At 34.8% G+C, this 14,354-nt stretch overlaps 2 protein-coding genes across 3 annotated transcripts in view; both read right to left on the reverse strand.

Annotated features, from left to right (window-relative positions):
* The window catches only part of LOC142345669 (uncharacterized), a 710,383-nt gene that overhangs the window by 225,718 nt on the left and 470,311 nt on the right, over nucleotides 1-14,354 (reverse strand). The gene's annotated exons all lie outside the window — the stretch shown is intronic.
* Nucleotides 7,796-10,056, reverse strand: LOC142346318 (uncharacterized). Its single transcript, XM_075398848.1, has 2 exons — nucleotides 9,399-10,056; nucleotides 7,796-8,419 (listed from the first exon to the last, which is right to left on the reverse strand). Exons 1-2 carry the CDS (start codon nucleotides 9,979-9,981, stop codon nucleotides 8,109-8,111), a joined length of 894 nt encoding a protein of 297 aa, XP_075254963.1. The 5' UTR covers nucleotides 9,982-10,056; the 3' UTR covers nucleotides 7,796-8,108.

Genomic DNA, 14,354 nt, shown 5'->3' on the forward strand with positions numbered 1-14,354 from the left:
CGTTTACACTAGTGCTGAGAAGCAACAGATTTGGTCGGGAATTTAAGGCAGAAAGCAGGTTGGAATTGTTTTTTTGCTAAGAAAATGAGGCACGTGTGGAACCTGTGTGATTTACGCTGTTACAATGCTGTGATTGACAGTTTTTGGTGTGGAATTTGCATTGATTCCTGATCATATTTGTTTGTAACTATTGCTTTTTAATTTGGTAGGCAAGAAATGTAATCTACCAGCCCAATTTTGCTCCTGGTATTTGATCAAAATTTTAGTCAAAGGGTAGTAAGCGATCTACCCAACGGGTTAGAAGACTATTGTAAGATTTTTTAGATTTATGTTCTTTCATGATTGAGAGTGAGGCTCGATGGTGGGTAATAATAGTGAAGGATTTTTCAAACAGATAAAATTTAAAATATTCAACAGACCACACCATTCCTAAAAACTGTAGTTCGTTCACGCTATAGCGTTCTTCATTTGAATTAACGAATCGAGACAAGATTGCGACTGTATGCCAACTTGTTGGTGAGCGCTGTTCTAATACAGTCCCTAATCCATCTTCAGAGGCATCGCATTCGATTCGGGTTTCCAAGTGTGAATTGTAACGTGTGTTTTTCGTGGCGTTTGCTAATTTTTTTAATGTGTTGAAAATGACATTCAAGTTCATTAGTCCAAGTGAATTTACCAATCTTTTCATGAAGTGGTTGAAGAGGATGACAGAGTTGTGACAAAATAAGGTATGAATTTGCCTAGGTAATGTACGGATCCTAAAAATGATCTCAATTGCTTTGAATGATTAGGTGCTGCTAAGTTTAGTATTGCTGGTGTTTTAATTTTGATTGGTGCCATTCCAGATTGAGTAATATTATAACCTAACTACTCTATTTCTGTTTTAGAGAATTTGCATTCAGGTAGGTTTATTCTAAAATTATTGTCATCTAGTCTTTTAAGACATTTGTTGACTAACTTCAAGTGGTGTTTCTTTGAGTGACGGCTAACAATAATGATGTCGACTAAAGACAATGGGTAATAATTAATCAAACTATTATGTAATCCTTTACTTTTCGAAATGCTGCCGGCATATCAGTCAACCCGTAAAATCCAAAAATGAATCGACATGTGCCTGTACCCTCGCCACTATCTACTTTAAAGTTGCAATGGCGGCTAGTTTCCAGGTCTAATTTTAGTTGACTGTATACGTATTTGAATCCAATGTTGAGAAATAAGCTGTATCAAGTGAGGCATTTGTCTTCAAATTTTGTTGTATCGTGTCAATTAAGTTATCAATATTAGGCATTTGATATTTATTTTATTGAATTGATTCATTTAGTTTATTGGAGTCTAGTGCAAATTTAATTGTTTAATCTATTTTCAGAAAAATTACAATTGGAGAAATAAGTTTTGGTCTGAACAACTCTTTAATTTTATTATGTGTTTTTCGCCTAATAGTTTTCTAAGTTCTGCGTTTACTAAAGGTTGGAGATTGATAGGGACTCGTCGTCCTTTTTGATGGGTTGGTGTAAAATATTTGTGAAATGTACATTGAACTTTGCGCTTTAATGAGTTACCGATTTTAGAGATTAGGCCAGGAAAGTAAATAGCTATTTGTTTCTTGATTAGACATTGATTTTGATTGATGTTTAATACTTTTTTAGTTAGTTTCAGTGGAGTCGAAGCTGTGAGAACAGATATCGTCCTATTATTGGTCTGTGATCGTATTCATTGACCGTGATGTTGACACTTTTTGCTGCCCAATCGCTGCATGTCACAGACGTATTGATTAAACCGATAGTCTTGATCAAAACTTTTGAGAAATTTTGAGATCGTGATTTTCCTGAGACTGTACCCAGTAGCTTTCTTGACTATTCAATAACACCGCGTTTGCTCGAATTTTCTGTATGATGGTGCAAACGCACCCCGAACCCACTAATGCTTTTGTCTCAGAGTTTCGGAATCGAGTATGCTTGTTTACCGGCTCCACTTCCCTGATGTTATCGCTATCAGAGTTACAGCTACACAATTGTCATCGAAGTAATCATAGTCAGAGTCACAGTTAGCATCATATATACTATGTTTTCGCATCATTGCCTCACTTTGATTCATTTGTTCCCCTACCGTTGCTGATGTACCAATAGCAGCCGCTTCAGGAGAGTTATCATTATCCTTGTTTACACGAGGTTTTCGCTTCATATGAATCTTCGACTTTCGGCAGACTTTTGCAAAGTGGTTTGCAATTCCACAATGTTTGCAGTTCTTTCTACGCGCTGGTTAGTTCTGACGATGACTGGTCGACCAAGTGTAACCTTAATTAGGGCAAATTGTAGGTTTCATGAAAATATTCGCTGTCGATTTAGGTCTGCTCCAAGAGTTTTGATTACAGTTAATAGAGGTGTTTGCGAGATTTTCCAAAATTTTCAATAGAAGTGTTTGTTCCCAATATTTTCAACTGGTTTTGAATACCCATATCATTGTTTATTGCCACATCCAACGCTTTCTTGGCCGACCTTGTTTCTTTCAGTAGCTCTCTCTGTGTTTCTCCATCTTGCCTGTTGGCAATGAATATGTCTCGAATTATGGATTCCTCATTGCTACCAAGGTCTCATTTCAGAGATAGTTCTCCAAAAGCATCCGTAAAACTTCTCGAGTGGCTCTCCTTTGAGTTGTTTTCGTGTCAGAAATTTTTAACGGTCGATTGTTATGTTTTCGAAGACATTATGCAAATTATCCCAGAGATCCTTCGTTTAAATTTGGTCAATCTGTATTGTTGGTTCATGAGAACCAAAAATCCGACAACCATCCGTGCCAAGACTGAGGTATGTTAGTGAGACAGCTTTGATATCGCAAAACTTCCACGATCTATCACCGCACAATATTCCCGCTGCCTCAATTTTCTGGCATTTGTTGAGCCATGCATTTTTAAGTTTTTCATTGCGAATTCTGCTATATCTGTCACTTTGGGTTTTACTGTTGTCCAGGTGTTCCTCATAGGTTGGTTCAAGGGGAAAAGTGACCTTACTCGGTGGTGCCTCTCGTTTTTTATCAATTGAAATGACCTCTTTTACAAGTATTGCCAACTTCAGAATTATTCTCCAACGTTCCCTTCTCAAAAGAGGTTCCAGTGATGGCCGTTCCCAAAAAGGTTCTATCCCCAGAAGGGCTCGATCTTTGAGTGCTGACTGCGCCATGTGATACCTCTTGCTGTAAAGGTATGCAATTGAGTGACGATTGCTTGTCTACTTTAGTAGAGCTGGATTCGAGGTGCGAATCCACCGTATTTTGCCTAGCTTCCGATTACAGCCTTCACTTCTACTAAGCAATAGTGTTACAAATGTAAATCTATTCTGACGACGTGAAATCCCGACCCGAATCCACCACAAAATATTCTCAAATCAAAACAGGAGAGATTGACAAGCAACTGAATATAAGATTAACTGAAAAAATGAAAATGATATTAATGACAAAAGTGGGGAGTGTGAACACATCTGAATTTTTGAATTTTTAGTCGGAGGTAAAATTTTACTTAAGTAAATGACCTGGTAGTTAATCTTAAACTTAAATGATAGAAGGACAACTAATAATTTAGTGCACTTTCAGATCTTAAGATATAACCGTATCACAATCTGCATTCAAAGTTTTCATGACCGCTGCCAAAAAACTTGTCATGACTGATTTCCTTTATTTTATCAGGGCTATGATGCCCCTAATGCCTACCTTTTGAGTTTCTGCTTGAGTTTCAATTTGATATAGAGCAATTTTTTTTAAATTTCAGCGGTTTTTTTTCTAGGTTTAAAAAAATATTGGAACAATTTGGTATTTTTTAAAACCGCTGTAGCATAAGAGGAGAATCTTTGAGCTCATTCTGGCTACCTACCGTCCAAAATGTTTGGACAATATAATATATTACTCGATTTCATTTTCTGTTGATTCAAAAGTCTAAATTTACGCTGAAATTCTGATCGACACTAGGTAGTTTTTCTTGAAATTGAACAGTTCCAAATAGTAACTTTTTCTCAAAGTTTTTCTCAAAGACAAATCCTAGCAAAAATATAACTGTTTGTCATGTTGCAAATATGCCTTCTTGAAATCATTCTATGAGCCAGTGCCAATTTTTGCTTACTTTGACGCTGCGATTTCATAAATACAGTGTATTTTTGCAGTTTTTCATAAATACTTTGTCTTTGTGCGATTGTAAATTTTGCCTGGCTTTTCTGTACTTTGTTGTCTGATCATAATGGTCTCATAATGGTCATAAAGAGTCTCATAATGGTCAAGTCTTCTTAAATTTTACTAAAAAAATTTTAAACTGACATGAATTTATTTAATGTTTTCGATTCATAACTTTTTGGCTTTGACACTGTGTTTCTAACTGTTTTGATATTTGTTTGTGCTGGTTGTATTTTTGCAGTGACAGCAACTCCAATTGGTTTTCAAAGAAGCAAGGTGAAAATGTAAAGGGGTTTTAATTATTTTATTTCATTTGTTTTCAAAAACATATACTCCACAGGTCAGTTGCCGAGAGGTAGCTGAGTGGCAAAATGTGCGTGGTTAACAAGTTACATAGATCGATCCCTACCTCTGTGGCGTTATAGCGCTATCCGTGTGCGGATAAACTTACACTTAACCTTGCTACAAGTTGACGATAGCTTCATAAAATAACAGTTTCAATGATTGTGCCAAGTGACATTTTCAGACAAAAAAAAGTTATATTCGCCAGAAAAGAGCAATGCTTGCACGGAAAGCAGCCTGGAATGCGAGGAAAAATAAATAAAAGTCAGTTGCAAAAAACTGCTGTCTTCTAAGGCTGATGAGCTCTGGTTATCTAGAAGATAGAATTCGAAAACTTCTAAAAACATTGAATTTTTAAGGTTTGACTCTATTTATCTTTCATCTTATCAAATGTTAACTTCGTATCTCTGACAAAAAGTTCTGCTGCTTTATGGAAATACCCGATTGTCGAGGTTTTAAAATACTTAAGAGTTTTACACTTTTTTGACGTTTCTAATGCTTTGGCTTTGATGCTGTTTGTTTTTCGAAATAGTTACCTTTGATTTTTGTCGTAGTTGTCAACTTTAGGTCCTAGCAGGTTTCAATAAGATAAATAACAAATCCCATTGGCACTATGATATGTAATTTAAATTAATGCTTCCAGTTTACGGTTAATTTTATATACCGAGAGATCATTTACTTTCCAACATCTTTTATCTGGACTTCGTTCGTTGTTTTTTAACTGCTTTGACCATTTTTTGTCAGTGCCTTTCTTGTCATCAGAAAAAAATGTTAGTTGCATTCTGACCATAATGGTTTGGAATGAAATTGTGTTTTGATTTATGCCTATGTATAATGGTGTTATGTTGGTGTTCTTAGAAAATTGAGCAGAATAATTTTTAAAAACACCTAAACTTACGCTTTTGTTTTTGGGTTGCTTTCTTTCTCAACAAATCTGTATTGAGAAGAAATTGATATGTGGCTGTTGCCACAGCGCGCAACAATAGTTTCGCAAAAAATCTGTGTTTTTTTCTGTTTCCGCTTATCTGGGGTCACATGGTTTGTTGACTATCAAAAATTGTTTTTGCTTTAAAATTGTTTTCAGACGAACCCTCAATGTGCTCAGTTTCATGGGTTATATTTCATGTCAAGTCAAGCTGTTGTTTTCTTACTACTTTGTTTTGCTTTGCAGACAATGAAATAAAGAATGAAGATGGTCGGGGTTGAAATATTATCTGCAAACGCACATTATCAAGCCTTCTTGTTGAACATTCAATTTCCTTCTCTTTATGAAATTTGCACCCAAACTATTGAGTTGCAAAGACCCCCTCTGTTTCGCGCCGAAAACACAACATGTTCTCGTAAAACATTTTGCTGTTTAAAATATACACTTTGTTTGCACTTTTTTTTGTTACTGTGAATGTTTGTTACTGTGATAACATTTCTTCATCGTGTCCCATTGACATTCTTTTATCAAAGATTGATTCATGATATGAAAAAGTTGCAATAAAGAGGCGGAAAAGCCATCAACTAGCAATTTTTATTTTTTTTTTGGGAGTACAAATTTCGATAGAGCCCTAGTGGTTGCATTGTTTGAAAAATTTGCAGAGATTTGATTACCTCACTGCCTTAATTTTTTGCCAGCCAAAAGCAAAAAACATTAAACCATAAGTTTTGCTCCTTTAAAATATTAATACATTTCTGAAAGACCTTCCTTATGCCTTTTAGTTTTCAAATTGTTTTTTTTTTACTGAGTTAGTCAATCATTTCGCACCGAAAGAGCAGTATAGAAATCTCTGTAAGACTCTAGAGAAAATTTTTCTGTTATAAAACAAACATTTCAAAAGTTTGTTAGTTTAATAAGAAATGTTTCAAGAACGACCTTGACAAAGAAAGATTTTTTGAACCTATTCGGTCTGTGAAAAAGTTTTACATTATTTAAAACATAAGGTGAATTTTTTGAGCATCTTCAATCTTTTGAATTTCACTACTTTTCATTCGAAGCCATTAGCAATTCGCCAAATTGACGATATCACATGTATCAGAACTGTTTCCCTTTTCCCAGAAATTGTCATTTCATTTGGGCTTCAAAATGTTAATGTTAGCCAAAGTTTGGACTACCATAAATCAACAACCGATTAAAATGATGAGTGATTTACTCTCAAATTAGCGACTAGAGGTGAGCTTTGGTAGTAGGTGATAGCTCAGTCTCCTGAAATTGCATCACTTGGTGGGTGAGCGGCACAATTTGGGGAGTGAGAGTCCAATTTTCCTGAAACTACCCACCACATCACGAAAAATACCCCTTGAGCAACTTTTGCCAAATTTACGTACTTAGACACTGCTCGATCACTAGGAATTGACTGCCTTTAGATTTCACCATTTTAGTCTCATATTTGGAGACATATATCAAATAGTAGAAAAATCGCTCTAAAAATTAGTTGTAACCAACTAACGTCGGGCGAATGGTTCTCAAATAATCAACGAGAAGTAGATTTTTCAGTTTTAGCCAGCTGGGGTTTAAGGATGCTACTACCATTAGGTGGGGGGGGGGGTTTGGTTAAGTGGAGCGGGTTAAGTGGACCTCTTGGTCTCAGGTATGACTTAGAGACTAATAGGGCGTAACGTTTCAAGAAAACTGCTCAGCAATCTGATGCCCTGCGCGCTTTACGTGATTATCTCCATTTTAAAGAAGAACTGTAAAAAACGTCAGACAAAAAATTGATCAGACGAAAAAGGGCATTAAAAAGACTGCAGTACTACAACTATATTAATTGCTACAAACTTCGTTTGATAGAAGCTAAAAAAACATAAACGACTACACGTCGGAAGAATTTCTCTCGTACGACTAATGGGAGCTCTAATCAATTGCAGCCTGCTTCGGGGGAAGTCTGGAGGAGGGGCAGGGGGAGCCTAAATGGGACAAAGAAGTTCAATAGGGGCTTCAAATAACCACATTAGAGGTTAATATATACCACTAAGTATATACCACTAAGTTAAAATATACCACTAAGTATACCACTAAGTATATACAACTAACATATACCACTAAGTTAAAAAGGCACCAATTTCGGCGCACTTTTCATTTGACTTTTAGTATTAAATTGCCGCCAATTGAATTCAGCTGCTTGAAATTGTGATTGAGCGAGAGATTTAGATCACGCGAAACGCAAAATGTCAAGGGCGTAAAAGTCACTCGAAAATTCAAAATGGTCTAGCAAAAATTTTGCATGAATAAGGACACACACGTTTACCATAATTGCTATGAACTTCGTTGAAGAGCAATTAAACACAAATATTAGATGCAATTTTTATTTGTTGGAGAATCACATGGTTTTCTTCCATATTCGCATGCACTGCTTATCTTTATTTTTCAGTCCGATCAAATTTCTGTCTGACAATTGATCATCGGCATGATCTAGATGTTTGGTCAACTATTATTTCGGTTTGGGGTTTCAATTTGGTTCTTAATTCAATTTGATTTGATTTAACTTTTAGTTGGCTTGGTTTTGTATTCACTTGTTACTGATGAATAAAAGTTTACATAGGCTTGTTCCTCCTCAATAATAATCCATAAAGGTGTTCTGTCTGCTTAGTCGCTGCAAAAAGTTCAATCTCAGTCAATCTGCCATTTAATAATAGGTTAGATATGTTCGTTCTTCGATGTGGTATTTCGTGGACGTTGAACTGTTTTGTTCATTTCTGTCAGGCATTCGATACATACTGTAAGATGCTATATTGGGCTCACTTCTCCTTCTTCTAATTCGCCTCCTTTTATTCCTTTTTGATCTTCGCTTTATCGGTTGCGTGCTTCGGTTCTGAGTTGCAGCTAATTCAATATTGTCCTGGCCGTTATTGTTAGAAGACACAATAGGGGTTGACATTCTTTGAGGCTCAGAACAGGCTGTTTCCTCAATTGATGATGATCGAGTCAGGTGGGAGCCTATATCAAATGACCAGAAAAAAATTACCTTAATGCTACATCGATGCGAAAAAATGCAGTAAGTTTTCCTCTATTAAGTTACAGTAAACTCGAGCTAATAGTAAATGTTAAGAAAAACGCCCTTAATTTATTTTTAATTGAGTTCTGACAGAAAATAATAAGTTCTTTACTCTGTAAAGTCAATTTACTTTAACTTCCGACAACCAATATTTGAGTGAAAAATACAGTTTGCTCCAAGAAAAATGTTGCATATAACTGAAACCCATCTTCAGTGAATTCATAAAATTTTAGCTGACACCTGCTGTAGCTTACAGTTTTTTTCACAAATTTTGTTGATTTTTGAGGATATTTAGGGAAAAAATTGGAAATTGGATTTGTTGCAACCAAAATTTGGACCAACCAAAATTTTTACCTGAAAATACTCGCCTTCCGGGGTTTGGTTGCCATAAAACAAAATATCTGAGTGTAACTAAGGAGGTAAAAATATCTGAAAGGACTGTTCTACAATGCTGCCCAATTTTTTTGGATCTTGTATGTTTCACTCTCCTCCAGCTTAAGCTTAGTCGGCATTAAGTTTTACGCCTCCAAGCGGTATATTGACACATTATGCTATTCAACAACTAAATAATTGTAGCTCATAAAAACACGGGGGTGGGCGACAGAGAATAGAAAGCAAACACTGCCTTTCAATTTAAATTTACAGTGGTCAGGGTGATTTGGATTTCAAAAAACGCAAACAATTGCATACTTAGCCTTCAGAGATATACCTGTGAATCTTTATCACCAAAAAAGAGTCGTTTAGACCATGATATTATATGTTTCCTAAGTCACTACACTTAGAAATTAGTAGAGCTTTAGGAGAGCTGCAAAGCAACCTAAAGGTCTCTTTTGAGGGCAACAAGTCAAAATAATCAGATGAAAAAGCGGTCAAAATTCCATCTGAGAGTTCCTAAAATCAAATAGGTCAAGTATCACCTACCCGAGGAAACAATAGATCGTGATGGTCGCTCCACAAACTGTTCAAATCCTTTCACAAATTCTTTCAGTTCTCCTCTGAGCTTGAAACAGATCAAAGAATAAACAGACAAACATGGGAAGCTTATGACACCTATTCCAATCTGGAATAGGAACACACGAATTCCTTCTTCTGCAGCTGTTGTTACAATTGTTATAATAATTAGAAATAAAGCACATAGCCGAGATGGTTTTTCAGAATGCTCTTGATTGAAATGCAACATATGCATTAATGTGATTCCAGGCATAAGTGGGTACCAGATTGGGAAAAATCCGATGTATGGGATTTGACACGGTTCGTTGCGATATTCCACTTGAAATTTAAACGCAAAAGGATTAGTTCTTGGGGTCTTGTACGGATCAAACCCACTTTCTTTCGTGTTCTCATCCTGGTAATAAAATCCTTGAGACAGCTGAACTTCTGGACCATCATACTCGAAATATTGCTCAATGAACGGTTTCTTTTCTTTTAAAATCTTTATCGCACTTGCGTAGGGCACTAAGCGAAACAATTGATCCACCGCAATTAAAATAATCATGAAAAACATCAATGATTTAAAACTCCTGCAGTTTAGTTGAAGAAGAATTGTTAGGCAAATGAAGAAATTTGACGTCCACCAAAGTGCAGCTTTGCGAAATTTTCAGCAATTTCATCATTAGAGATTAATAAACAAGCTCAGAAATTGAAACTTGCTTCCCACAGAGCTATACACTACGTGCACAAATAGAGTAAAAAAATTTGTCCTTATACAGCTCTGAATATCAACAAAATGCTTCTATGAAGCATCAGAAAGATGTACAGCACTTTGAAACTGAGACGAAAATGATAAAATATGAAAATTAAATTGAGTCCTCATAAACCGATTTTAGAATCAAATCAGCCCCCAAAGTCCTACTGAAAAACTATTGAGCAGAGTGAAAAAGGGAACTAAGATTAAACTCCCAAACGTTGTAACTACGTAAACTTGTTGAACTAGAACCGATATTTCAAAAATCTTCAAAATCTAACTTTTTTTTAATATAGATGATAATTGTTTACATTTTAAGTTGAAATTCGCCGAGTTCAATTGGCCTTGATTTTGTTGATTTTTTCAATTGAAAGTTTTTATCACTAATACTTTTACTCTTTTTGAAGTCAGAAACATATATACACAATTTAAAATATTTTTTTAAAAAAACTATCGATACTGTCATCTTTGTAAAGATAAAAAATTTCTTCGACACTAGCTTGGCGACACTTCTTCTGCCAATCATTTTAGTACTTTGAATGAAAATCTTTCATTTTTCAACGCAAAATGTTTATACGACCGAGCACAACAAATGCTGCGATTCATTGCGTTCTTCCGAAGAGTTGTCGCCCTTTCGCCGATAAAGGCAAATTATATAAGTTGTGAAAATGTATTAGTTTCAAAAAATCATCTTAGCTATTACTGAGACTGACAGAAATCTGAGCTTGATCTATATATATATATATATATATATATATATATATATATATATATATATATATATATGGATTCTCAACAAGGAGAATCCACAGATTTTTGCTTGTTTCCAAATTGATTGTTATTAAAATGAAAATGGTTTGCAATTCTAATAAAATAGGGCAAATTTATCACTAACTGACTTATTTTTCTACACTTTGAGAATGATGGAGTCCATTCGAAAAAACTTCATGGAGAGAGAGAGAGAGAGAGAGAGAGAGAGAGAGAGAGAGAATGTCTGCCATTATTTGCTAATTCAAACAAAAATCCTGAAAAAACTACAACTGGCTATTTTTTTTTCAAAGGCATCATCAGGTTACTCAAAAATTTGAAAATTTTCAAATTTATGTTCTAACAGAATTTATCTAAACACATTAGATGATAGAGATCGTTAAACTATGGACTCCCTTGGATTAGAAATTGCCGACTAAAAATGACCTACCTCAGAAAAATAATCAAGTATATTAAGAACAATAAAGAAATAGCGTACAGAGAAGCTCATTTAATTTTATATGACTATATAAAAATTGCATTGATCAGCAATTTAACATAGGTTGGAAAAACAAAGCAGAAAAAATAACGGTTTCTTAAAAGCGTCAAATTAAAAAAGATTGATACTTTATTGTAGAACAGTAGAAAATTATTCAAACAAATACCTCCCAAGTGTAATTTTATTTTACAAATTTTGAATGCTACCTTTTCGGGTAGTTTTCATAGCAAAAAATTGAAAATCTTGAATTTACTGCATCTCACTTAGTAAGAAGAAGGGAAATAACCAATGACTTGAAGATCTCATCAATTATTGAATGGTAAACTTTTAATAAACATGAAATAGCCATTTTATGAACAAATTTAATATCAAATTAGTACTCGAATGACAAAACTCTACAAAAAACCATTTGGAAAACCCGAAGAGTGAACATACGTGCTCAAATCTATTCTATTATTGCTAAACATGTTTTCATTTCTGCATCATAAAAAGATACTAGCCATTATGTAAACTTAATGCGTTTTCGATTGTTGGGTTCATGGATGGCTTAGAGGTAACTCCAACCAAAATCAGGCTGTTCGGAAGTGCTGTCGGTAAATTTGGAATTATGACAAAAACGTTCTTTTTTTCAAGAATTTTCAGTTATGACCATCGGCGAGTTCTCACAAATACGTTTTTAGTTTTAATATTTCTTCCTCTGTTTGCCTCTGCTGCTTTCCTGTTGCAGCATCAGCGTCAACAGTTATATTTTACCACTGACTTGCTAAGCACTCCATGTGCCAGCTTTACTCCTGTTGACAGAACAATGATATCATTGCCAGAAAATAATTGGGTAATTAGTTCGGGTTTATATTTGCAACGGAATTGTTCACTAACAAAGCAAGTTCTTCCCTTAAGTTGTCCCGCTTTCTTTTTTCCAAATGATGTCGGCATGTGATTGAGGGCGTTCTGAACAATTATTGCAGATGATAATAACGATTGCTGGGTGGCGTGAACCGAGCATATAGAGGAAGGGGTTCGGTTTGAGTGAAGTTAGGTAACAGGAGTCTAATTTTATTATACTGCTTTATTTGCAATCTTGATCCATTCTATCCCAGATTTCACCAAAGCGTATCAATCCAGGTGGGATGATCTTCCAATTGGTCTGTCTTAGGGCTATGTCACATCCAGTCTCTCTTTCGTCTGGGAATTTTTTTGATTGTTTGGCTGCTCCAACAAGATTTATATCGTTGTCAATAGTATTGACACGCGAGGGAGATAGTTGGAGCGCAGAATCCTGATAATGCGGCAACAAATGACTCGGCTTACTATTGGGTATTGGATTCTGACCTCTGTTGCTCTGTTTGATAGGCAAGCAAAAGGGCAGCCCCATTTTTGTTCCGACCCCTCTTGAGGGGGGACTAAATCCTCAAATGGGTTTTTTGTCCGGTCAATTTTGACTGATCGATATATTCATCGTAGAGAGTTGTGAGTGGTATCAATGAAAAGATTGTCCAGCGTAGAATATGGAAGAAAAAAGATTTTTCCTGAATTTCGTTCACCAGAGCGAAATATCGATATTTAAATAGCTAAAGTTTGATAAAAATTATTAAGACTTGTGTTGTTGATAATATTTTTAAAGACAAAAATGTATTGTTGACTAATTTGATTTAATTTTTTGGCCAAAAAGTTGGCTATATGTTTCAAAATTCAGCCTTTTCATCAAAAATAGCTCAAAATAAGCTTATTTAGTCCACTTTGAAAAATTTTTCCAGAAGTACACACCCAACAAACCCCTAACACAATCTTTGTCAACTCAATATGGGCTAGTCCTACTTCAACTTCCATTGTGAGTGCACTGTAATTAAAAATTTTAAGAAATTATCTATATCTATAACATTCCAAAAATTGAGTGTTACTGGAGGACAATTGCATTGGCAGGGCTAGTTAAGGACCAGTATTGCACTGCTACAATCCAAAAATAATTCGGATTGTAATCAATCGGTTTTTGTAAAAAAAAAACGGTCTATTTTATATTAATTTCAGAACAGAACTTTTTCAATCGAAGCTCACCAGTGATAGGTCCAATTGGCTTTCTAAGCTTTTAAATATAATTGATTTTTAATTAAAAAATGTCTCACTGAAATTTGCCTCCATTTATTTCTTGTTTTGGTCAACTTGTAGCCTAGTGTCGGCAAAGAAAGAATGCTTCCTGTTTCTACTGACCTAATTTTTATTGCGGTTTTACGTCTTAAGTTATGGTTTTCAGGCTTTGACAATATAGATTTCACGAATTTTTTTATTTTTAGGTTTTCACGTTTTCTTGTTTCGGCACATTATTTCATTATCGACAGTTCCTTATTTTATTATTGGCGTTCAAAAAGGACAAAGTTGAACAATACAAATTTTTGAAAGATATATTTTTTGTTGTAAAGCTTCGACACCATTTTCCTAAAGATTTTGATTTAACTTTGTAATTTTGTCTTTGACTTTCGTTTTTGTTTTGTTTTTTTAATTTTATGAAATTTACTGTATAGTGACAAATTTTATTGGTTTTATATGGAATAATAGATGAGCCAACATTCTAATTTTAGATGATAGCTGATGGCTTTCATGACTTTGAAAACAAATGTTTTCTAAAACAAAAATGAAAACATTTTCAAATTCGCAATTTTGGTTCATTTTATTGTCTGTCTATTACCTAGTCTCGTGAATTACAGTTCTTATATGACATTAGTGGTGTCAGTGGAAGGTTTCTCAAGAAATTGCAGTCACTAAATCTAATGTGTTGCCCTTTTTTCTTTTTGTCTACCTGATACCTATTCTCATTAATGAGAGCTCACAAACCATATTATCAGTGTTCGAAGAAGGCGAAATTGAGCATTTTGAGGGGAAAAATATGGCTTCACGGCTTCGACAGCGTTTTCTGGCAAATTTTATTTGAATTTATGTTCGTTCTCTATTAGTT

This window comes from Convolutriloba macropyga, chromosome 9 (genome assembly GCF_964194025.1).
Source record: "Convolutriloba macropyga chromosome 9, txConMacr16.3, whole genome shotgun sequence".
NCBI classification, from domain to species: domain Eukaryota; kingdom Metazoa; phylum Xenacoelomorpha; order Acoela; family Convolutidae; genus Convolutriloba; species Convolutriloba macropyga.